The sequence below is a fragment of the Megalops cyprinoides genome, chromosome 2 (genome assembly GCF_013368585.1).
Source record: "Megalops cyprinoides isolate fMegCyp1 chromosome 2, fMegCyp1.pri, whole genome shotgun sequence".
In the NCBI taxonomy this organism is placed as follows: Eukaryota; Metazoa; Chordata; class Actinopteri; order Elopiformes; family Megalopidae; genus Megalops; species Megalops cyprinoides.
The window spans coordinates 24,321,012-24,347,577 of record NC_050584.1 but is presented as its reverse complement, the minus strand read 5'-3'; the positions used below and the strand labels follow the sequence as shown (position 1 = coordinate 24,347,577).

General features: G+C 44.7%; 1 protein-coding gene across 2 annotated transcripts in view; it reads left to right on the top strand.

Annotated features, from left to right (window-relative positions):
- gmds (GDP-mannose 4,6-dehydratase) overlaps positions 1-25,634 on the top strand; it is a 263,585-nt gene extending 237,951 nt beyond the window's left edge. For both annotated transcript variants that reach the window (XM_036522630.1, XM_036522629.1), the window contains 2 exons: positions 22,993-23,061; positions 24,874-25,634. In XM_036522630.1, coding sequence (XP_036378523.1) covers positions 22,993-23,061; positions 24,874-24,936 — 132 coding nt within the window. In that variant the 3' untranslated portion in view covers positions 24,937-25,634. The remainder of the gene's footprint in view (positions 1-22,992; positions 23,062-24,873) is intronic.
- The last annotated feature ends 932 nt before the right edge of the window (positions 25,635-26,566 follow it).

Genomic DNA, 26,566 nt, shown 5'->3' with positions numbered 1-26,566 from the left:
CCCGGCTTATCACGCCCCCCACGTGAAACCTGAACTCATCGCCATTTGCCCCCAGCTGACGGCAAAAGTGCTTATTTGAAAAAGGCTAATTTCTTGTGGTAGGAAACAAAGTGCTGTCACGTACACGTACTTAGTGCAGGTAACTGACGGGTGGGGGAGCGTGTGAGACACATGAATAGCTTGACTTTTAATACTGAATGCACCTGCATTGTGAAATTCCTGAGAATCTCCGCAGAGATAACAGGCCGATGCCTCAAAGCATGAATTCCACGCGTTAACGTAAGCGGGCTAAAAATAACCGTGCGGATACTTCCTCATGTCATCTCATTGCCGTGGAATCGGAGAGGATTTATGGAGTAAACTTCCTTCACCGTCAACCGTAAGACGCGCTACGTCTGTTAAAGCCATCACATGCGCATGAATAATTTAGCATAGCTGAACCGGCTCATTGTTTGTGCCTGCCAAGCAAGTTGAAAACCTCAAACAGTTCCACTGATAATGAAAACAAATATCTATGATGCAATGACCTTTTCATTTTTAGGACTGCTGATGTGCCATAAATAACAATTGACACTTTTAACATACACACTTTAAATAACATTTGTTCTTTATCAATGAGGAGATGTAGGCTCACTCTGCACTGCTGAGGTGGAAGAGTCCACAGCACTGCGGTCTGTGGGTACATTTGCTTCTGCAGAGTGACCATAGATGGTTAATACTGAAGCAAACCACGTTTTGGCATACGTTAGGGAAGTCAGCATTATTCTGCTCCGTATTATTTTTCATTTTCCACAACGCCGATTCTCCGGCCTAAATAAAAGCCGTCAGGGCCCTCATATTGCCATCTTTGCGGATTTATGTGAGGGTTTACAGCTTCTCTGCCTTGTTTTCTTAGCAGGAAGAAGCAGGTGTAAGCTCTGAGTTCTGTGGAATGGTTTCCGAGTGCGGATGTCAGATTCCAGAATCTGCCTCATCCATATCGCCCAGAATCATAAAGCAGAAAGACTTCATAAAAAGGGGGGGGGGAAAGAAATCGGCAGCAGAATCCAGACACAATGCTCCAAAAGAAATAATGTCACTTTTCATTTTTCCACCGGTCTTAAGCTGTGCGGTGAGGATAGCTGCTCGCCCCTCACATATGTGCGGCTCACACACAGTCCTTGGACAGTCTGAGAGGTGCGTGTCTGGTACATCTAGTTCTTCTTTGTTGCATCTCCCTCACATCTAGAAACAGGTTGCGCTTGATGCCTGCATGCTGCAGAATATTGATTGCTGGGCAAAGCATGAAATATTAGTGTTATTTTTCTATATTTCCTAGATAGTCAGGAGGAATTGTGTGTCCCTTCCAAAAATAGGGTAGCTGTTCACAGTTGAGCATCCACACTGCCTCTGGAACTCAGCTGTTGGTGTTGAAAGACTCCTTTCAGGAGGTAGATCATGACTTCCCCTGGATTTATTTTTATTTTTCAGTCTTACATTCATATATATTCATTACAGTTAAAATTTTATGATCTTGCATTATCATCCCCTTGAAATGAGTGAAAATCATATAAAATTGTGTAACATTTTAGCCAAATCCTATGTTATTATAACCTGTAACCTTGTAACCTTAGATCAGTCTCTTAGTTCTGTCTCGCTACACCGACCTTGTGCTCAGCTTCAGCACTGTCTGCATTGTATGACCTGTACACATCCTGCCCTTGTGCCTGTTTGCCCACTATATTTATTTGGATAAAAGCGTCTGCTAAATGAATAAATGTATTATAGCCTTATTCTCTTGGCATGTGAAACACCCTGCATTTCTGCCTCTAAAATGAAGGGTTACCAGCCGACTGAATCACTGAAGGTATTTACTTGTAAATTAAACAGATACGCTGTATATAATCATAGCATCTTTAATCAGATGTCAGTGATATCTGAGGTGTCAATCACAGAAGGCAGGCCAGGGAAATAGTTTCAGTGCGAGTCACAGACATTCGAGCAGTGATCCTTACCATTAGTCAGAAATATTATTACCCAATATCCAATGCAAGTGAATGTGCGTTTTAGCCTCTGTTTAGATTACCTTAACAGCAGCGGACAGGGAAAGACCGTTTTTGACACTGAATCCACCCGGTTAAATTGGATGCACTCGATAATAAAACTTTAACAGGGAGTTGAAGATTCGTTGTATTTTTATGGTATATCCGCTTTCCTTGTATGAATTCTTTAATAGACGGATGTTAGAGGAACGTCAGGTTAGAATAATACGGGCTCATATAAAGCCTAGAGGAAGCCAAGGGACGCATACCTGAGACTGGATATGATGGATACAGGGTGAAATTGAATTTGCTCGTATTGGGTCTCTATTCAGGCAGTGGGAATTGGGGGGAAGCATGAAATGAACTTACCGCAGCCCGAGTTTGGGTGACCTTCACGGGTTAAGGGTAAAGCAGAATCCCCCTCACATTCGGCCTGCTTTCAGCTCAGGGAGCAAGGTGTCCTTTTCCCTGCCCCTGGTTATGTAAGAAATCCCAGAATGCTTTTCCCCTACACGTCCATTCAGACACACGAGCTGAGTGTTTAAAAATCTCAGCAGCGGCTCCACTCCTGTTGCGTTGCTGGAGGTTACATATTTTCATGGAAAGTCTATTCGTGAGCCAGAGCCAGTGAAAGCGTTTTTAATGGATGTATGGTAGTGTGGACGTGGTAGCGTGCCATGCACGCGAGAATACCAGCCCATTTTCAGGGTCCTGTGGTTGCCTATAACCAAAGAAACTGGAGGAGCCAAACTGGGTAACACTGTACATATTAGTGAATTCTTCTGGATCTTTAAAGTAGTTGTAAAATAGTTGGCCTTTTCTTAATTTGTTTGTGACTGTATGATGTTTCCTAAGGAAGAACACTAAAATAACTTTCCAGAAAACCAGAAAATAAAAATAGGACATTGAAACATTTTTAGTTTATGTGTTTAATTTTGTAAACACATAAAAAACAGGCATTAGTACTAATTAGCTAGTTGAGGACTGCAAAGAATCTGATTTTTGATGCCTTTAATTGTTGTTACTATCAGTGCAGTTCCTTAGATTTTTCTATTCCCTTTAGCCAGAGAGAATTGGTTGATTTTGTTGTTTATTATTATTTCATTTTGGTCAATATTGTGAATTACTTATACTTATTATAAAAATATTAAATATGTTTTTGGGGATGTGTAAAATGGAAGGCAAATGAAATATTGAAAATGAAATAAACTGTTTAAGAAACAATTTATTATCATTTAATATTGAATAATCAGTAGGATCGGTTACAGAATGTCTCGGGTAAACCGTGGTTAAACGAAAACATGTCTTCATAATCAGTTTTTTTTTTCATTATAATCAAATGCCAAATAAATATGATGAACTAATTGTTTTCATACCCATGTTGATTGATATGCTGAACACACTGTGTCAGGAGATGACAGTTAAATTTACATCTCATAACACATAAATCTCCTCGACTGGGCGGAGAGGAAGTTCGCTTAGGGATCAGCAGGGATGGGCTGAGCTTTGACAGAATTGCTTCTGTAAATGGTTCGGCTCTACCTGACAATGTTGTTACTCTTTAAGGGTCAGCTAAGGCTGTTCTCTACAGAAAATATCCTCAGTGGCATGTATACCTAATTTGACCTTGACATTAACTTTAGGTGCTCAGGAAAATGTCTATAAATATTTCCCAATGAACCCCAGTGAAGCTGTTAAACTGAATGCACCAAACATCGACACTTATAGACAACACAGATGAACATAAATGTTTGATATTTCCTAATTAAAACAAAGGATTATAGTAAATGAAGGCACAATGGACTATTTTTAGCATGATATTCTCAAACCACTGTGTTTTATTCTATTTTGATTATTTTCTATTTATCTTATGTTATTTTTAGTATGCTGCAGTCCTTCTATGTAATGATTGGTGGTTCCAATGAAACAATCAGTTTCACTCCTCAGTTTTCATTTTCTTTTCATTTCCTATACAAGTATGTTGGTTATGTAATCTCATTTGTTTTCCATAAAACTGCTCATTTGATAATATTCAGCTTTATATGTTTTGGTTTGGAAAATTATGTATGTGTCACTGTGTTGGATGCTTTTAGCTTGCTTGTCAGTAAAGCCCCTAATAGAGAGAGACAGCAGTAGACATCTTCACTTGGTTGACATAGAAAGCACTTCTGGGAAATAGGTAGGGTATAGGTAAGGTATAGGTAATGCCACAGCAGGTAAGTTGTTATTACGTCTCCTTTCCCCACCAGGCTTTTAATTATTGATTATAAGCAAACCACATAATTTTAGAGCAGGGATTTCTCCTGAATAGAGACAGGTCCATAACAAGAGTAGTGCATATCACTCATGATACCAGCTATTTCCTCGATAAAAGACTGTCACCCACCATCTGAGTCTTGATCTTGATCTTAACCAACACCTGTAGTAGAAAAGTTGTACATTTCTACAGTAGTAATTTCGGTTTTTCTAGTGTCCATGACAGTGGGGAACAGCTACCCACCAGCCTCTCTGTGGGTTGAAGTGAGAGCAGAAGAAAAAAGAGAGTTGTATGTTCACATGTTCACAAAGCCTGACTGATATCTGTATGTTTATATTTCCGTATTGCCGAGCAGTGAGTGCAACACAGTCTGTGGTATTTTGAGAGCTGACTGTCAACAACATGTCAAGTTTTTTTATTATTATTATTATTATTATTATCATTTTTCCTTAGGCAAATGAACGCAATGAGAAATCTACTCATGAAATTGTTTACACAGGAAAAAGAAGCAGCAGATTAAACCTAGGCAGAATAAATTATTTTCAGTCTTGGCATGACAACGCAAGTCTGCAGACACTGAGAAAACAGATGCCAGTCACAATGTGTCAATTTGCCGAGAAGCCGCCCCTGGGTTGTTTTCACAGATCGCTGAGATCCAGCATTTTCACGGCCATGCCAGTGGTAATAATAATGGGTGTTGTGCATTAATTGTATAGCAACGCAGGTGAAGCCCCGCACTGTTTCAGCCTGTTTACCTGGGCAGCTCCCCCCTGTACCTGGATGAGACAGGGAGGAGGAGAGGTTAACAAAGAGTCATGCTCTGTCACAAATATCATGCGGTTTCCCGCTGAGTTTAGCCTCTTTGCAAGGCCCTCTGATTCCATGTTTACCCATTCTGAAGAGATTCTGATTCACTGTTTATCTTTTTAGAAGAAGTCCTCATTGAGTGTTTATCATTTTTTTAAGAGATTTTGATTCTGCACTTATCCGTTTGTTAAGACGTTTTGATTCCATGTTTATACTAACAGATTCCAATTCTGTTTTAATCTTTGTCAAGTGGTTTGTATGTTTTTTTTTACCCTTTTCTAAGAGATGCTTAATATAAGTGTGTAATGTTTTTAAGAGGTATAGTGAGGTTGCAGTTGAATTGACTGTGGGTGAATATGTGTGTATGGAGATTACTGTGATTTTTACCATGTCTGTGATCTGAAAGGACTTTAGAAATGAGAACAGCTCTAATCTGAAAGTTACTGCTGTGGAAGTCTTGTGTTTGCCATGGTTGGGGAGCTTGTGGAGGTTAATGCTAGCTATTTAGAGTGAGCCAAGTGACCAGTAATGGTGGCGATGTGACATAGTGCTAAGGAGCAGAGCTTGTAACTGAAAGGCTGTATCCTTGGGCAAGGTACTTAACCCAGAACTGCCTCATTCAATATCCCACTGTAAAGTTGTAACCTATGTAAGTCGCTATGGATACGAGCATTTGCTACATGACAATAATGTAACTCCCTCACCTGCTTCAAAACAACAGCAGCAAGACCTTCATAAAGCCCCACAAAGCAGCCACCTATCAATTACCTTTTAAATTATCACTTGTTAATTATCAGTACCCTTTCAATTTCAATTCAATAATCAATTACCTTTCATTTCGCCAGTTTATTTCCCTTGATTTTTAATCGCTGTATCCTCTCGAAATCTCTTTGTCGATCAGCTGTAGCCATGTATGCTTTACAAATTGTGATCAGGTGCCCTCTGGCAAGCATTCTCTTCCTCCTCTTTCTGGCCCTCAATTAGTTTTCAAGTAAATATGAAAATGAGGAGGACATTATCTGCCGCTCTGACACAAATGACAGCGCGGGGTTAACGTCAGGACCATTCATGTTCAAAAGAGATGCAAATTCTGCAGAATAGTGTTGCGTCACAGGTAACCTATAACATGTGGATGGCGTCTGCAGCCAGATTGCACGGCATTCTTCCAGGTGCGGCTGATGGACAGGAGAGGGAGAGTCTCTTTACCTGTTTGTTCATAAACCGCCTTGCATGCCTCTGTGGGTTTTTTGGCAGTGGTTTGATATTTCTTGACCCCAGATAATAGACGCTGCTCTGTGAAATGTCTCATACCTTTTATAAAAGTCAGCTAACTTGCTTTACAGTTGTATTATCATTATTATTATTATTATTATTATTATTATTATTGTTAGCATTATTATTAGCATTATTAGCATTGTTTAGGCTTCATATTAAGGGTGTGATATCCCTAACAGGGAACCAGGAGACAAAATCAAGCCACAGTTCACACTGCTGTTTTGATCAGCCGCAGGTTATCACTTGTTATGGGGACAGAGGAAGTTTATCATTTATTTACATTTTCAGTTTTTTATTATTATTCATGCTTTACATTAAATGTAAAGGTCCACACACACACAGCCATGCATACACCCCCCCCCCCCACACACACACACACACACACACACATAAATGATCAGCCCAGCATTGCTTTGTAAAGACATGCTACGTCTGAAGCATGACCCTGAGTGTATTTTAAGGGAATCTGTGCACGTAAGAGGAGCACACTGAATTCCACATTTCATGGAAAAATGCAGTTGCCCGTGGTTTCCTTGAGGTCACACAGGGAAAAAAAAAGAGCGAGGTCTCTCTAACTGGGCTCCCATGTGACAGGTCTGGCTTTTGCAAACCTCCAAACCCCTCTGGAGACTCGGCGGGGGTAGCAGCGCACCCTCCGCAGAAGAACACAGGTCCCAGGCCTCTCTCCCTCGGCCCAATTCTCACACCACTTTATCAGCGCCGGACTCTGGAGGAATTTGCATAACAGTGCGCTTAAGGAGGGAACAGGGAAAAAAAAAGTCTGCCTGCTTTAGGAGTCTGGCATTTCCTGTAGGAATTTCCTCCCGTTGAAAAGGAACCAGGGGCCCAGGGCCGGGCTGACCGGCTGGGACAGGGCAGCACGGCCTCTCCCGGGCCAGCGGCCTGCTGCGGGCGGCGACCCGCACAGGGAGGAGAGGCAGAGGAGGGACGGGGAGCGGCCGGCGGAAGGTGGAAGTGTTTGGTAACAGGGTGGGAATGCCGTTCCCCCCATTGTTCTCCTCATCGCGCCCCGCTCGGAGCAGGTGGCTCTGGGTGTGAAAACAGCCGGCCTACGGACAGGGAGGCCCCAAAATCAGGCCCTCCTGCGCCCCCCTGCTCCCCTCCTCCCCTCCCCAGAACAAGCCCGCCCTCTTTGATTTGCGCCATTGCTGATAATCACTGGAGATTTGCCCGATCAGAGAAGAAAAAGCTCTGTGCTGCAAACGTAAGAAAAGAAGAAAAAAGGGCAGTCACCAGCTGCTTTTGTTGCACTTTTTCGTCTCTGGTTTGAGAGCAATCTGAAAGGGCACCTTGGAAAGTGTTAGCCGTGACCAGTCACCTCTGTAGTTCTAAGGGGAACGACAATGATTATGTAATGAGACATGTGCTCGCTGTGTCAAACTCCCTGGCGCTTGTTTTCGAGTGCTTATTGAATTTACTTTCCCGGAAAATGTGAAGTTAATTTTGAGCCTCAATGAAATAATTATGTTGTATGAGTTAAATTCTGGACATAGAAGCGTCAGGTGTCCTCCACACACCCCGGCGTGCTGGTTTTGCGAGGTTTTTTTTTTTTGTAATGAATGTGGGCGCACCTTGGAAAGGCTTCTCGGATTCCTCCAGTATCAGGCAAGCGGCGGCTCCGCTCCGCACTGACGAGAGAAACCTGTCCCGGGACGCAGCGCTGCGGAATCCTGCCGACAGGACGAGGCCCATCTGGTGGAGGGGAGAGGGAGAGAAGGAGAGGGAGGGAGAGAGAGAGAGAGAGAGGGAGCGCCTGTACTGCATCTCAGCCCCATGCCAGCTGCCTTTGATTACCTCTGTCCCTCCCTGCCAACCGACTGGAACCTCCCAGAGCAAAAAAAAAAAAAGTAATACAAAATGCCTACCGAACAGCAGACACAGACTGCAGCGGAGAGCACCGCCACATTCAGACCCCCCCGGGGTGACCTTCGGGCGGAGCACCACCACATTCAGACCCCCCCGGGGTGACCTTCGGGCGGAGCACCGCCACATTCAGACCCCCCCGGGGTGACCTCCGGGCGGAGCAGTAGCAGCGAGGGGCTCGCAGCAAAGGGTTACGGCGCTGGCCTGGCCTGCTGGACCCGGTCCGAGATGGGGAGAGCTTTCATCAAAGCACATCTGATTATTTTCCACTTGATTTTCCTGAAAGGATGTTATGATTTTCTCGATGTTTGGTGGCTGGTGATAAATTGGGTTTTTTTTTCATGATGTCATGTGAAAGGGCTGCCAGTGGGGGCTTCCTCTCCGTGGAGATGAAGGATACACTCTGTGCCCCCCCCCCCACACGCGCGCACACACACACACACACCTCCCCCCCTCGCCCGTCGGGTCCCTCTCGCCGGCAGCACGCACCCTTCCTGCGCAAGAGCAGTGCGGTCGCCGTCTCGTTCACTCCTCTCGCTTCCATGGCCGGATCGGCGGATCGCCGAAGCCGCCGCTTGTGGCTCCGAGGGTGCCTCTGTGCTGTGTCACACTCTGTCCTTTCTCAAGCCCGATCTGGCTGGCGTGCATCTGGCCCCAACCACTGTGGCGTCCCCGGAGAGAGAGAGAGAGAGAGAGGATGCGAGGAAGGCCAGCCGCTGACGCCACCCGGCATTGAATACCAGTGACAGTCAGACCTGTAGATTAGAGAGCAGAAACAGATGATTGTGGGTATGGAGGTCCTCCAAAAGGAAGAGCTGCAACCCACTTTAGGCCCGGAGTCTGCTGCTCCTTATTAATTGTTTTTACTGTGATGAAGAGTAGTGTTACTGGATGTATCCCTCGCTATTTTTTAGAAACATCTGAAGACTCAGCTCTTTGCGCTCACCTGATCACATGAATCACTACCACCTAAGGCAATTTCTTATGTCAAATTTAAAGGTTTAATGCACTTGTGTCTCTACCAGCTAGCTTGTTTCTGGCCAACTATTGCAATGGTCATGCAGCACAGCATTGACTCCTTGTTTGTCTTTTGCTTTTGTTATACTCTGGCTCACTTGTATTTTGCTTTGGATAAAAGTGTCCGCCAGGTGAATGAATGTAATGTAAATGTGTCTTCCTTTTACATCTGTGCACAGGACACGTGTGCACCATAGTGCAAATCTCACACCAGCCTGGCAAGAACCAGGCCACGCAACGGGCCATGCGTAACATAACGTTATTTAAAATATGCATCCCCGTAATCAGATGGGGGCGTCTGCGCTGGTCTTTCTCCCCCGTTCTCCCTTTTGGCAGCCCGGGATGCCATAATACGGTTTTCCTATAATAACGTGTGAGATTGCATTAAAACAACAAGCAGGCGGGCTTTGTTTATTTTCACAATGTATCTGGCCCCCACTCTCTATCTGTTTGTTGATTGGTCTTAGATTTCCTGCTTTGTAATCCGAGCGGCGGCAGGAATGTGTAAGCGGCCCGTCGAATAGGAGGCAGCGGGCGAGGGGGCATCGGTGAGGCGCTCTGGGCTGATATTGGGCCCTGTGCCGACATAGCACATGCAAATGTAAAATATAGAGGGCTGCTGGACCGGGAGGGCACTCAGGGTCACTGGAAGATGGAGGGGAGGGAGTCTGTAATATTGGCTTTTTTTATACACAGTAAGAAATGTATATTTTTACTTTGTATATTCTTCATATTCTTATATATGTGTATGTATGTATATTAACATATATAATATATGTCATCTTATATATACATATATATATACTCTCTCTCTCTCACACACACACACACACATGCACACACATTATTTATATATATATATATATATATATATATATATATATATATATAAAATGTCATTTATATATCAAGCACTGAGGGTACTACTGTAACAGTGAAGTACAGTATGTGGTTGAAGGTCAGTCCAGATACAAAGATAGATATTTATACATATACATATAAACACACCATATATGTTGTGACCATTGCCATTATGTTCATGTGTGGCAATACTTATGTAGGTCTTATTTATTCTTTATTTTTCTTTCATTTCCAGTTTAGTTTTACATCCATAAGACTTGCACAAAAAGAATCAAAACAGGACATAGGATGTAAATATGTGTAAGTATGCTTGTGTAAATAAGTACCATAATGCCCCTGTTTTTGCAGTGTTTTTTGGGTACGTATTTGTTGACGTGTCACTGTATGAGAGAGCCAGCGGGCACTAGCCAGTGTTGGGCATACCGTATCTCATCAGCTGGAGTTTGTTTTTCTGCAGACGTGTTTATTGCCTTTTGTCGCCTATCAGGGTTTTGATCTACCACATTCACTGGAACCAGCGCTACAGATGAGAGAGATATCAGTTTCAATCAATTCTCACTTTCGGGCCGATGTTCATGTTCATGCGTTTCTGTCGCCTTTTGTGCTAAAGCGTGTTGCAATAAATAGTCTGATAACTAGAATTATTATATGAATAGAGTCATTCAAATGTGCAGTTACAGTTGTCAGCTGTGGCAACAAACAGAAACTAAACGTGTGAATCTGAAATGACGGCGGCTGGCTATTCGGACGTGCTTGAACGCCGTATTAACACACGTAATGGGAACAGAGGTGATAGCTGACCGATGACCCTGTGGGTCTGTGCGTCTCCGCTGGCAGCCGAGGGTTTAATGATTGCGTGAGCTAACTGCGCTGCTGGAAGCCGTTTGCAATAATGCGTTTCTGAGCCGTGCAATTGCTTTTCGAGTGATGCCATCTAACGAGGGTGGGAGAGAGAGAGGCTGCCAGGGAGCCCTGTCTTTCTCACTTACTCTTTTCTCTTTCTCGCTCTCTCACTGTCTCTCCTCTCTCTCCTTCTCTTTCCTTTTGTATATTCCCTCCTGTCTCTCTCTCTCTTACCCCCGCCCCCCTTCTCTGGAGATGAGGTGAGGGAGGGCCTGTTTTCATGCCTGCAGCTGTGTCTCCTGAGAGTTTTGGGGGGGGGTTCTCTGTGGTGAGGGGGGGGGGGGGGGGGGAGTGGGGTTAATTGTGACTTGACCTCCTTAATGGCTTTTCCTTGGCTGGTTATCTTGATTGAGTAATTAATTCTTTGGCTGCTCTCGTCACTCTCTCTGTATACACACTGTCAACTCCTGCTGAACTTCAGCGCCCTAAAATTCCTCCAGGTCCTTGACTGTTTTGATGTGCTTCATTTTCTCTCTCTCTCCTTTTTCTCTCTCTCCCTCTCTACCTCTCTCTCTCCCTTTCTCTCTCTCTGCCTTTCTCACTCTCTGTTCATTTCTCTCTCTCTCTATCCCTTTCCCTCCCTGTTCATTTCTCTCTCTCCCCCCCCCCATTCTTACTCGCTTTCTCACTTACTTTCACATTTTTTGCTTCTGTTTGATCAAATTCACGTTCCCTTTATTATTTTGGATGGAGCAGGGAGGCCAACATCAAGACTAGGCCTTCACAGGGCCAGTGTGTAAGGCCAGGCCCTTCACCGACCACAGTCTGTCCATTTTTTCTCTCTCTCTCTCTCTCTCTCTCTCTCTCTCTCTCTCTCTCTCTCTTTTCCTCTCGTTTTTTTTTTTTTTTATCTCCCATGTCAGTGCTGCTGTCAGAGCCGGTGCTGACTGACTCAGTTTCCCCGAAGCCGGGCTTCTGCATTGTTTTCCTAGTGACGGAATTCTGCAGGCCCCTGCTGATGGACAATACCTCTGATTCGCCTCTTCCTGTGCAGACCAGACAGCTCGCTGTTTTCTCCTCCTCTCTTATCGTGGGGCTGTCATTAGAGAAAGGGCCCCGCTCTCTCCCGCGCTCCGCGCTGATATACGACCATAGGAAGGGGAACGGGGTGAAATCCGCACTTTTTTTTTCTTCTTCATTACGAGCCTCTCTCCCTGTTTGGGCACGACAAAATGTGAGATTATTGCGCCGATAAGATAAGAATGTTGCAGTAACTTCTCCGGATTGGTGGTGGAAGAGGAAATGCCTATCTGATCGGATTTTTCACTTCAGATTTGAATGGAAAGCGCTTGTTTTTTTTTTTGTTGTTTTTTTATTATTATTATTATTTTAAAAGTATTTCTGCATCTGCCTGGGTCTGGCCTGGATTCTGGCAGAAGCATAAACAAAGTTGGGGTACTAAAAATGTACACTGACCCGGGAAGGGGAGCGTGCCCGCTCATGCCACTCAAAAAAGCAGATCTAAATCGTGTGCGAAAATCACCAGCATTCTTTCGTTCCCTGGGTACCCAAACTGTTCCACTACTTGCTTTTCTAAGAAGAGGGAGGGGAGGGGAAAGGGGGGGGGGGGTCCTACAGTGACTGCCAATCATTGCTTCCACTCTCGCTTTTTCCTTTTTTTTGTTGCTGCTGCTCATAAACGTTTAACCCTTTCTGCTCCTGCTTCAGTCGTGTAACCCACTAACCCCCCCCACACACACACACACACACACACACACACCCGATGTGATTGCTTACATTCACACATAGACACACACACAGACATACACAGACATACACACACACACACACACACACACACACACACACACACACTCGATATGATTGCTTACGTTCACACACAGACACACACACACACACCACTGAAAAAAATATGCTCCACGCACACGCTGCTCTGCGTCTTGGGTGTTGTTCAAACTCAGAATCACGAGCCAAGAAAACAAGAAACAAGAACGCAAAGCTATCTTTTTAACTCCCGTCTCCTTTTTTTTGTTTAGTTTTGTTTTTTTGGAGCCACCCCGATCCAGCCATAGGGGTCAAGGCACAACAAGCTGCAGCGCAGATGGCAGTGGTTGAGCTCCGGCCCCCTTCAGGAGTGACAGCTGTTTACACCAATGCAAACTGCCACCAGCCAGCAGCAGACTCCTTAAGACCGCCATTAGCGGCAGGGTCACGGGGGTGACGGAGACTGTGGGTGACGGGAAAGCGCTTTTCGGAGCAGTACTTTTCCTAATCGCCCGCTGCTGTGGCGGCGCGCCCGTGATTATGAGTTTAAAGCGCAGTCGTTTCGCGGTCATGCTGCTTGTGGACTGTCAGGTCACTGCCAGAGTTTAATTTGCTATGAAATACATGCAAGCATGAGACAATATAGTATGAAGTAACATGTAAAAAAAAAAAACCCGAGCTGTACGCAACTCGCCTGTTTGCTTTTTTGTGTCTGTATTGCTCGCCGAGTTGGGTGTGGCAACATCAGGTTCGGGTAGGAAAATCAGCCAATCCCCACTAGTTATTCCCGGCGGCGCGGAAGGAGTGGGCGAAACCCTCAGCCCTCTATCGTAAGCCGGCCGTGAACGAACGCTCCGCATAGGGGCACCACACAAAGAGAGCAATCAGGCTGGGGGGGTGGGGTGGGGGGTGGCGTACCCACACGTGTTAGTGAAAACACACAGTCAGGAAATCGGAGGTGTGCGGAGGTCAGGAGGAGGGGTGGGGCTGTGTGTGTCTGTGTGTGGGGGGGGGTAAGAGGAAGAATAATGGCCTGCCGTAGATCAGCAGCACCAGCCGTTAAGTGGCCCCGGACAGCGCGCATTGTCCTTCACAAGAAAGGGGCACTTGAGCTGTGCACAGGAGAACGGCTGAGACAATGGTCGGCCACGTGCTCCCGTGCCTACATGCCAGCCTCTGTGGGAACCAGGGAGGGTTACAGGAAGGGAGTGCCGGTGAGGCGGAAGGCCCCCGTGGCGCTTTTCGCGCGGTGGAGGGGGGGCGATAGGGGTCGGTTTTGCCCGTGGCCATGGGGCTGCGTCGGGGGGGTTGCTCAGCGAGGCACCTAAGCTGTCATAACCCAGCTCTGGCGGCTGGGAGAGATGGCACGAGTTACCTGCAGAGGTTCTGCGGGCTGGCCTCTCCACAGCAGGCCGAACATTCTTTAACAGCAGCAGCACAGTAGAGGCCTTGTTGCTCGCAGGGATTTTTCATGCGGTACTCTTTGTTTCTCTCCTGTTAGAAATGGCAGCGGTTTATTGTTTTGTGGGGACTCAGAGTGCAGCAGATAAGAGTGAGAGCACTGGCCCCTGCCTTAATGGTCCTTGGGGTTTAGTGAACAGGGGGAGCAATTATCCTTTTATGGCCCGCATTGGAGAGATCAAGATGGAGAGCTTTGAGTGTACTCTGGGTGCACCCCCCCTTCCAACCCCCCCTGCCCCTGTGCAGGCAGAAATGAGGGCCCCAGTCTCGCCTGCTCCTTCTAGCCCTTACCTTTCTCAGGCAGTGACTACCCTGCCAAAATATTTGTCATTCAATGAAAAAAGGAAGGGGTGTGTGTATGTGTGTGTCTGCTGGGGGGAGGTGGGGGGAAATATCTCAGAACAAATACAACTGACATTTTGATAGTCGGTCATGTGCCCAGTCCAGAAAAGCGATGGCAAATATTTGAGAAATGTTCCATGTGGAAGCGGAGCAGAGTGTTAGCAGCGTGCATCACGGAGCCCCGCTCCTGGCCGATGGGGGCTGAGTGCGTTCGGACTCCTCTGCCGGGCCCGCTGCTGTCACGGCCCGTTGGTGCCCAAGCTGTGACCCTGCTTAGCTCCCGCCCCCTTCACGGCCACCACTCAGCGTGGCTAACCTCAGGAAACTGCACTTAGCGTTTTTCTTGTGATGATAATAATAAAAATAACAACATTATTATGGCTATTATTAGTTGTAATAGTAGCAGCAGTAGTTGAAGTAGTAGTATTATTATTGCTTATTATTATTTGTTATCATTGTTGTTGTTGTTATTAACTGTAACTGTTCATGTTATCATTATTGGTAGTTGTAGAAGTAGTATTTTTCCTTGCTACAATCAGGAATGCTCGCTAGTGTTTTGAATGCCACACCACAGTATAATTATACAGACATTTGCCAGGGTCCAGGCATGTGCAGTCTTTTACCTTGGCCACTGGCTAAAATTTTTGAGCTGTTTGGTTTTTGATATTTTTTTTCATTGATGTCTATAAAAGTCCAGCCCAGTTCCTCGTAAGTGTTTAAAGCTGAGAACCAAACACTTTCCAGAGGAAAGCCTGTGAGCAACGTCTATCCCTAGTTATGGGTTTAAAGTAAATAGAACATTATGTCATCGTTAATCACCAGAATCTGACGTATTTAGAGGCGGTTAGAGATTATAGAAATGTTTGGGCCATATCAGTGCTCGGAGCGCTTTACAGTTAGATGCAAACCCGCACTTTCGAATCCCAATGTGTAAGATAATTGTATGTCAATTAAGATAAGACAAAATTACTTTTTTTTCTCTCTCTATCCTTTTTGATGTTTTAGTTTTTCTGTTCTGTAGCTGAAAAATAGAGAGAGAGTAGTATTACATCCTGAGTAGGATATTCAAGGATATTCAAGATTTCAAATGAGGCTATGAGCACCAGTTAAGCACTGTTATTAAAATCGCGTCACCTTACCTTCATTTTGCCTTTTTTTTAACATGTGAAGAGTTTAATTTCAATTCATGTTGAGATGTTTTAAAAAAAGAATCTTCAGCAGACTGCAACAGAACCCCCCACCCCCACTTCCCTCTAGTTCTTGACTTGTGTTACCTGATTTCTGGTTATGGCTGCAGTTATTATTGCTGACTCGTCGCATTATTATATGTTTTCCGTCTAGCAAGAAAAAAAGAATAGACCACAAGCAACAGAGAGGTCACAGTGTGTAGAAAAAATTCCCCCATTTGGAGCCACTGCTGGAGTCCAAATATGAATATTGTGTGGTTTGAGCAGCAATGAAAGATTGACTGAGTGCTCCGAAAATGACAGTAAATTAAAAATATACGACAGCGAAGTCAAAACAACTGCGCTCTGTGTTCTAGAGGGTTTTGACGTGTTTCTGGGCAATACCAAGCTGTTCGGGCATCCTTTTTTTAGAAACTGGCCCAATCTGTTGCCTTGGCGTGTATTCTTTCACTCGGAGAGAGAGAGAGCTCAGAGCAAACAAAACAAAAAACCCTCTCTCCCCCTAAAAATATCCAAATAGCCAGATTCTTTTAAAGAGATTACAGGAAGACACGGAGGCAGGTTTCCGTCTGCTTCCGTCGCTTCCATTGCGGGCGAAATAAATCATGTCCATATATACGTATACGTCATTTATCTTGCCCTCTCTCCTCTGTTATCTTGACAGTAAGTACTTCACATATACAAATATCCTGTGAGAAGTTTAGAGAAGAATACAAGGAGTGACTTAATGGTATCTCAAGCCAGGCTTGTGCCTTTTGCCGGGGCTGCCACCGGTGGAGTGTTCATATGGGGTTTAAGTGATTTGGGAGCCAAGCGCCGCCTCAATACGGCGTTAATATAATAAAGGGATATTTAATTGTAAACAGTCATGAAGCCGGAGTGGGGAGGAGCTGGTAGTGAGTGACACGCTGGAAAAGTCCAGACAAGGAGCTCAGGAAATGAAATATTTACATGCTAACCTTTCACATTTTTTCCTCCGGTCGTCCGTGAGACAGAGTTTTTTGTTTCTTGTTCTTAATGCGGTTGAAAAAAAAAAAAAAACAAAAGCATTAAAAACGGGGCTTGGTTTTTGAGCTCACGGCTCCCGAGGAAGGTCGGTCACATAGTCGCTGTAATGGACCCTTTATCTGCTAATAAAGCCCTGACAGAGAACATAACAATAATATTTTGTTATGTGTGACACGGCCACCCTTTTAGAGGTCAATTCACACATTGTGCGCTGGCAGGGCTTGCGAGCCGGGTGGAGAGGAAACCAGAGACATAACTCAGAAAGCCGGGCTACTCCGCCTTTGTAACAGTCCATCTTTCACTCGCAGACTTTTGACCTCGGCTACGGGCGTAGCTAATGCAGCGGCGTCTTTCAGAGTTCGGTTAAAAGCCCACAGCCCTGCTTCCCCCCCCGCCCCCCCCCCCCCCTTTCCTTCTTGGCACTGTGTCTTTGTAACAATTTGATCGCTTGGGGTAAATAATAAAATAAAAGAAAAAACACCTGTTCTTTACTTAAATTCCCGCTGCTGAAAGAATGAAAGGAGGGAGCTTCTTCGGAACGGAGGGTTGTCACCTCCGCCTCCAGCTGCCGCCACACCTGGGGGAAGCTCTGCTAAGTGCTCTGGGATCAGGTGGAGGAGGATCGGGGGGCTGGCTGCAGGCAGTAGGGCCCAGGACACTTGGAAGCCAGATTTCGGAGATTTATTTTTAAAGCTACACTGCAGCTTTTTTTTCCAGTTTGGTGAACACTTCCAGTATCATCTTGTTTTTTGGCAGTGTCCTCTTCTGTGTTTAGTGAGTTTATACATATATGCTACGTAGGGTTGTAAAACCCATATTTTTGTATTGAGTATAAACCCATTTTACATGTCTGTGTGTATGTCCTGTGTGTGCACGTGTTTTGTTTTGCACACACAGGACATGAACACACACACACACACACACACACACACACACACACACACACATATACTGTGTGGGTGTGTGTGCTGGGGCTAATAAATCATTCAAACATGTCAGTACACCCACCCCCAGCTCCCCCCAAATCGGCAAATCATTCAGCGTACAAATGCTCTGAAAGCCTTCGCCCACAACGTCCCCGGCTGATGATGACCACCCATCTGGACTGTGAGGTCACCGCTGCTGGGAAAAAACACGAACCTCTGTTAGCATCCGTGTCCCAAACTCAGTAGGGCTGCTTTTTAAAGCCCCTGAATATCTTCTCAGCGGGGCCGCAGTGGCGGGGGCATCTGGGCCCTTTCACAAGGACAGGCCAGCCCTGCGCAAGTCCGGCCACTCCACAGCCGAGGTCCTCCTCTCGAGTATTTCTGATGTCTTTTAATGCCTTTGATTTCTGGGATATAGAGATTCCAGAAACACTGTTAATGGGCCTTTTAAACCACAATAGAGCCTGTTGTGTGTGTAATACTCCTTCTGAGATTTGTGTGGATGTTGTTCTTCCTCCCAGCGACTGGTCCCATCCAAAACTTTCAGGCCATTCACAGGAAAATAATGACCAGGGCTGGATGTGTGTGGGTGACATCAGAGGAGCTTAACAAAGTATTGTAGTTCCGAAATGCTGTTCACAAGAGGCACAAGATTTCTCAAGGAGAGTCTAGGGAGCGGTGACGCCTCTTTTGCGTCTTTTGCGAGTTTTTTTTTTCTTTCAGCTTCTACATTTTTTTAAAATTGTTGTTGGTTGTCTTCCACTTTAGATTGAGCTGTGGCGGAACAGAACTGTGGACAAAACCTCTCAAAGCATTTGTGCAATAAGGGAAGTGGGTGAAAGAGGTGTTTTTGTGGTTTCTTTTTGTCATCAGAGGTTCGGTGTCCATGTTTTTTTTTTCCTTCAACTTCCCAACATACTGTGCACTTTTTTCCCCTCTTACTCTTAGCAAGACCCTTTTAAAGTCATTCTCAAAAGTAGCACAGCTGGGTTGCGCACTATTGAAAACAGGCATCTCCCAAGCCTCTCAGAGACGCATGGAGTATCCGTGTGGGGAAACGTGAGAATTCCTTTGCGTCAAATGCCATTTTTTTTTTTCCCCTCTACTCAAGGTGTACCGCGGGGTTCAAGGCTTGTCATTAGCGCCATCACAGCCTAATGACCTGCAGTGTCTCTGCTTACCTCTCTGATTATAGCTATTAAACAGAACGGAGCCCGAGTCATTCCACTCGCGGTGTGTAAATCGGGAGACGTTTGCACTGTGTTTCACATCTTCTCAAGTGGGTAATGATATATTACCAGGTGTGTTACTGGTGAGTGCCTCCAGCGTCCGTGGTAATTTATTGCTCACCTTTTTTTTTTTGCAGTTTTCTGGCCGGCACAAGGAGCTTTCTTCAGACTGAAACATTCTGACAGCAAAACAAACACGGAACAGGCATAAATATTTCAAGCTTCTACCGATTCAGTCAACGCCCACCCGTCGGGGCCAAACGCGGAACACAAACGGAAGGCATTGTTAACGAAAATTAGCTGAAACTGGCACGAGCATAAAGGAAGACGCGTAGACGGGTGTTAAAACCTCCCATCAGCGTTCTGTCTGGATGCTGTGAGCAATGGCGGTATGGGTTATAATAATCACGGATTCTCATTCCATCCACCGCGCCGATCTAAGCAGTGACATGTCTTATTTCCGCCACCGTTGGCCCTCTTGTTTTTTCGCCATAAAGGGCGGCTCATTTTATGAACTGGGAGCGTTCCCTGGTTGAACCTTGTATCTTTCTTTTTTTGCTTCAAAGTGAATCTATTTCAGCTACATTTTAAGATTGCATCAATAAAAAATAATCTATGATTCATTGTGTTATTACCAGTTTTATATATGTATATATATATATATTTGTGGCAATCTCCACTGCATAGTTTTAATATGTGCAGACTACTTCCATAAAAAAGGAGATTCCACAGGTCTCACTTAGAGAGCAAATGGGATCCATATGATGAATAGGCTTTGCCCCCATCTGTTCATAATTCATGTTGAATTATTTTAAACATGCACCATTTGAGTGTTCTCACTGAATCTTATAGAGTAATAGTTGTCGGTTTATGTCTGTTGCTCTTTTCGGCAGGTAGAGTTTCTGTGCCCACATTTCACCCTCATGCCCCCTTAACCAGAATCCCACCCCGAGTCCATTAAAACAGATGGAACATCTGCACACCGCTGCCCCCCCCCCCCAGCCTTGTTCAGATGAAATTTTGCGGAAAGGATATGTGTGTTTACCGCGGACCTGGCGCTAGTGGCACATCCCCGCTTCCTGCTATTCTGGCCGCACGGCCCGATCGTAATCTGAAGTGGAAACACAGAGCATGCTCCAGTGCAAGGCTGTCGCTCGGACAAAAGCCCTCCGGGAATCGCGGGGGCCGTCGCTGTCAGGATGTTCAGCAGTGCCGATCGCTGCCTGCAGGCCATGGCCGCTGTCCACTAATGCTGCGTGCCTCGACACGAGCGGCCCACCTGCGGTCAGGGTTCACCTCCGTAAAGTGCACCTGCCGTGAGAGCTTTACAGAGCGGCTGAGTGGCACTCTGTTAAAAATCGCCGCGCTCTCCACCGCTTCTCCCGCGTTAACTTCTGTTGAACGTTATCGGCTCAAACTTCCAATACTGACGTGATTGAGAGCGCTCAGAAGCGTGCTGCAAAGCGTGTCACGTGCAAGGCGAGACATGGGTGAGGAGAAAAGAATAGCTGCGAAATAAAAACAGATCATGTCACGGTCAGTGCTTTCAGATGATACACTGTTGCAAAAATTTATGTCACAGTCACACCTTTTCATGGGAAGTCAATTTTACTGACTTGTGCGATTTCCGACAAAATCAAATGGTGCTTAACAATGCCCCCTCTGGTGAAACACCACCACTGCGCTCGACAATGCTGCACAGTAATGTGGACAGCATTTTGGAGGTGTGCCCTGCTATTCATCTGAGAATAATTTATTTGTGCCTTTGATTCATCAGCAGTGACGCAGCACATTGAGAACAAGCGAAGTGACTTTCAGCTGAAAGGAAAACTTCAAAAATAATTATCTGAAATGGTGATATTTATGTAAGTGTTCTTTTCCACTGTTCTGCAATATATTAGATTCACTTATAAACCAAGAAATACATCTTTATCAATGGATAAAGATTTTTTTTCTAATGCAAACATGTTATCCCATAACAGCTGTATAATAGCCACATATATAACAATGATTACAAGGGAGGATGGGAATCCTCCAAGGATTGAGTGAGTATTTGCAGTTGTGGGTTTTAAGAGGTTTACGGCCTTGCGTGTTTTTAGGGATTGGTTATTGTAGTACAACATGTGTGCATTGTTACAGCCTCCTCTTTAAGTCCTTTCTGTAGAAGTCTGTTTAAAAATACATTTTTTGAAAAAAGGGGTTATGAATTTTTTTGATTCAACAGGCTGTGGAAAACATTCAGCGGCAATCGTGACAAAAACAGCTGAAATGAATTTACTTCAATTTCAAAACCTCTCCTAAAATACATAATTACATGTAATATACAGTCGCTCATTAATAACCGGCCTAATTATGATACTTATGCACACTGCTGTGATGTATTATTTTCATTACTGTAATTAGTTTTAAAAATAACTTCATTTATGCTCTTGGAACAAAAAAAAAGAACACGTAATGAAACGCGCCCTCCCCCCTTGTCCAGTTGTAGCTGTCGAAAACTGGGGGGGGACAGTGGGCTCACGATGGGCCCAGAGCTGCGGAGCTGCCAGATACGGATCCTCACTCTGTGGTGGCTGCAGACTGTGAAAACAGCATTGTTAGTGTTCCTGATAGTACAGTAAACTGAGAGAAAACATCTCAAAGCCCTTCCACAGCCGAGGGGGGGAAGTGAGCTTCGGTATCTCTGCAAAATCTCAGCCCGCTCCGATGCAACTTGCCCGGCCTGACGTTCTAGATGTAAGATACAACTGAATGTGAGCTTCTACTTGGCCTTCTAACTTTCTGTACATTCACGATATTGAATTACAAAGTTTTTAAGTTGTATATTACATGTGTACGTTACTTGATAACGAGATTGCGCTCTCCTCTCTGTGTGTGGAGTCTCGTACCACGGGCAGTCACCGGTGCGTTTTCGGCACACCTGCACACCGCCACACCGCGTTGCCGCCGGCCATTCTGGGTTTCGGTGAAAGGAGCCTCACGAGCTGGCCGAGCCCGTGGAGTGCGGGAGGCCCGCTAGGAGAGCAGCGCGCTTTGGTGGTCCGCAGTGAGGTCTCGGCGGATCCCGGAACACAACAGGAAAAAAGAGGAGGGGTTTGCAACGCAAGAGCCCCACAATTCATCATATTTCGGCCCTGGCGGGGTGTTCTGGGGGGAGCTGTGGGATTGATGACTAGCGAGGCTCTCTAACCTTCCCCTCCCTGCCCCCCCCCCCCCAAAATGAGTCTGTTATGATAGCACTGGGACTCAGTGTGAGTCAGGACACCCGGTACGTTTCTCACACCCTCGGGGGGGCATCAGGAACCGGCTAGCTGTGCCGTCCTTTCCCCCCGCTGCAGCTAAGCTATCATTCTTACTGCAGGCCCGGACTGGGTGAATAGTGTGTGTGTGTGTGTGTGTGTGTGTGTGTGTGTGTGTGTGTGTGTGTGTGTGTGTGTGTGTGTGTGTGTGTGTGTGTGTGTGTGTGTGCGCGTGTTTGTACACATATGCTCACATAACAAATGAAAATATGTTTTTATGGAATAAATGAATTATGTATATATATATATTACATATATTTATATATATATATATATATAAATATGTATATTGTTTATTCTTAGAATGTATACATTTATTAGTATAATGCATATACAGTATGTTACTAGAATTAGCATTTATATGGATAAATACCCAAAGAGCATTTTTTTACTGTGACAATTTATTTGGGGAAAAAAATTATTGTTTCTTTACTTTTTTCAACTCCCTTGCACCATATACTGTGTGTGATATGTAATAATGTGTACGTGAAGCAGAATGGGCAGTCACTTGGTATATACGCTTACACAGAATTAAAGTGTACGTAAGGTGGTGTTTTGTTTTGAAACATGACTTGCCTGCTCTCACGAAACTGTACAAAACTGTATAAGCACAGTTAGGTTAACGCACATTAGCGCGCACGGTGTGTGAACCGCACAAGCCCTGTGAATGTGCGTTAGCGTTAGCATACGCAATGTGTGAGATGAGCCGAACAGCGGGACCTGGACTGAGCCTCTCTCACATATCTCTCTCTCTCTCTCTCTCTCTCGTTCCCCCCCCTCTTCTCCACAGGATTACCTGCAGGGCGACAGCAGCAAGGCTGAGCGCAAGCTGGGCTGGAAGCCCAGGGTGACGTTCGAGGTGAGTGCCTCCTGTCCTGGCTGGGTTCTCCTAGGCCGCTAGTCCTCTCGCGGTGCTGCTGTGCCTCCGGCTCTGATCCCCGCCTGAAGCCACGAGGTGCCAGAGGTGTTAGCAGTGCCAGCCCTAGACAACAGAGCCCCCCCCCCCCACCATCTCTTTAGTGAAAAAACACATTTTCAGTATTAAACTATCTAAAGGCTGAATGCTTGGAAGTTAGATATGGAATTATCTTACCTTGATGAAGAATCCTGCTGCTTTGACAAGTACAGTATGAAACACAGAAGTGAATAGTTATATTTGGAAAAAAATATATAAAATGAAAAATTCTGCAACAGCTATTTGTCTGTCCTCAAGAAAGAGCACAGCATGCACCTTAAGAAGGTTTTCAGCAATAGATCTCTCCCTTTTACCTGCATAAAGAGACTCAATACAGTGATTTTTTTAATACTTGATACCACGGTGAGTGGAGAGAGATATTCAACAGGTTGACGAGTTGAAACAGATTCTGATCTGTGTTCACCTGGCTGGAAAAATCAGAGATTACTCCCTTTTGACAAAAAAAAGAGAACACTATACACACACACACACACACACACACACATACATTCGCACGCACACATTCGCTCACACCTAAAGTCACCGTGGTCCATCTCGCAGACGACCAGAGACCCCTCTCAGCCAATCCTGGGCGCATGCGGAACAGCCAGTGCCCGCTCGACTATGGCTTTACACACTTCACATGTATCTCTGTTGGTTGCCTAGCGCCACCGCAAACATGACAACAGAGCAGCGGTGTGAGAAGGCCTGACTGCCGGGCGGACAGCCCGGATGGAGGAGGCGGAGCACTGTGTGCGGGTCATGCAGCCGGGTCGGGGGAAAGGGGTACAGTCACCTCTACGGGGTGGGGGGCGGTTCAGTCAGACTTCCAAGCACTTCGGCCTCAAATTGCGGTTCTAAGCTGAATTATAATTTCACTTCCTTTGTTGCTTTTTTTTAATCAACCTTTTTTTAATAATTCAGCTCAGGTTGACTTAAAGAAAATGTTGTCCTGTTATTACAACGTTGGTGCCCACTTGCATTTTTTGGTAGATATTTAAGGGCTGCCTGCTTTCTGCAGCGCTTTGACTGCATCACCCCCGCACCGTGGTGACGTTCTTTCTGAAAGTGCAAGTCTAGCACACCTCTGTGTATGTCATTTTTTGACATTGACACTAATATGAATTATTAGTGAAACTAATTGTTATTATTATTAGTTGAAACTACATTTTCTTACACACACACTATATATATATATATATATATATATATATATATATATATATATATATATATATATACATACATACACACACATACAGCAAGTGCATACAGTGGTGAAAGTTGAATGCTTTCTCATGAAACATGTGATGATGACATCTGCGCTCTTTCCACATTGTGCTCTCTGTATCTTTTATTGTTTTACTTTGATGCTATTAAATGAGCAGATTCTCCCTTCTGACATTGGGTACGAAAGCTGTGGATCTCTTCTGGAATGGGGGGGTTGGGGGGTTCTGTGTGATTTGTTATCACTTTATTTATGGACGATACGGGTCACGTCCTTCCTAATTAACCAGCTCCATTCCATTGGTGCTTCAGGCTATTTATAGTAATCTGCATGACATCACATGAGTAACTCAATGTCATTGGCTGTGCACATCACACCCTTGGTTGCTTGGTTGTTAATGTGTACTGATGGTTAAAGTGGAACTGCTCCTGTATGCACAAATGCAGATTTTTTTTAAAAAAATATGTGTATATATATATGTTCCTCAGGAACTGGTGAAGGAGATGGTGGATGCTGACATTGAACTCATGAGGAACAACCCCAATGCTTGAGGCCCCACACCAGCACTAATGAAGGAGTGTCACCCGCTGAGCACTCTCTCTGTCTCGCTCTCTCAGGATGTCCAGCCACAGAAAGGCTGTGAAGGAATCACTGTCACCCTCTTATGTCACACCATTGTACGAATTAAAACATGTCTGTCTTCTGAGCTTTGTGGGTTAGGGTCATATGATGCCTTTTTTGTCTTTGTTTTTGTTTTTGTTTTTTTCTTCTTCTTCTTCAAAAGTTTATTTTCATTTTCCTTTTTTTATATAACGTTGGCTTGACTATAGGTTTAGGAACTTTAAAGGACTTCACATTTTGTCCTGTTAATCATGAAGATTAGGATAGTTACTAAATCAGTGGATCATTCTTATGTTTGACGGGACAATTGTGAAATCCACACCTATGTGCCGATTTACACTTTCAGTGAATTAAATTCAGTTTCACTCAGCATTCCAAAATACGACCATATTTTCTATTTTGATGTACGCCTGTGAAATTGTTTCTTTAATTTCCGTAGGAATTAATATAAAGTTAAAGGGAGAGTTTTATATATACATATCTATATTAAAGCTTTGGATTTGCAAAACAAAACTCGCTTGCGTGTCACTGAATTGCTTGTGCATACTTTGTCGCAGGATTAGTCTGGTGTGTTCATTTGTACTGTGTAATTCAGTTATTTGCCCTCGCCTCGAAATTAAAAATTATAAACATTTTACTTTACTTTTAAGTTTTAATTTAAGACAAAAATGCTGGCATCGATGTTTTGATGATATGCAGATGTAAAAAAAAAAGAAAGAAAGAAAGACCGTTTTCTACAAGCCTGAGTACATTTTTTTAAACGTCCGTCAAGGGGCTTGTTGAAACGTTCCAATTCGGTGCGGTAATCTGGAAGCGAATGACAATAAAAGCCCCTATTTCTCCTGTGTCAAACCCGGCAGAATCGAGACATTCACGGGGACCAACGGTGTGCAAAAGTTTCTATAATTAGACCCTCTGCCATTTGAGTGAAAGTTATAAAAGGTAGTTTTAAGGGAGAACTTCAAGGCGAGTCAGTGTTGTTTCAGAGTCCCGTGCCAGCGTTCCCAGGTTATCCAAAGGTCGCCGAGCTCTGCCGTTTCCCCTCGGTCTGCCCAGTCACCGCGATCACACTGGCCCTTTATTCCGTAGGAAATGTGTGTCCAAAAAAGTGCTGGATCCCGCTTGGATATGTTTAATTTGAAATGCTCCAACCCACCTCGAGTTTTAAGAAGGGAGTCTGTGCTCGTAAAACTTGCTCGTTTTAATGGCGTTTGTCGTAGCCTTCTGCTGGAATATGAAACCTGTGCATTGAGCCTTTTTATGAATGTTTTTCAAAGACGACAGCAAGAAGTCATGTGTACCTGTGGGTGCACACATTATGTGCCTGCAATTAAACATTTCAGAGAATGGCTATAAGTGGAGTAAATATAAGCGTTTTCTTGTTTTAGAAAATAAATCATATTTTCTTGATTTGAAGCCAGTGTGTTTCGGTCTCAAAATACTACATTGGCCTGTACTGTTTAATAAAATGATAATTTTGTAATCTAAATGAATGAAAAGACAAGTTGATGAGAATGATTGAAATTAGCTTGGAAAAACGGACTTGGAAGCTTTCGTATT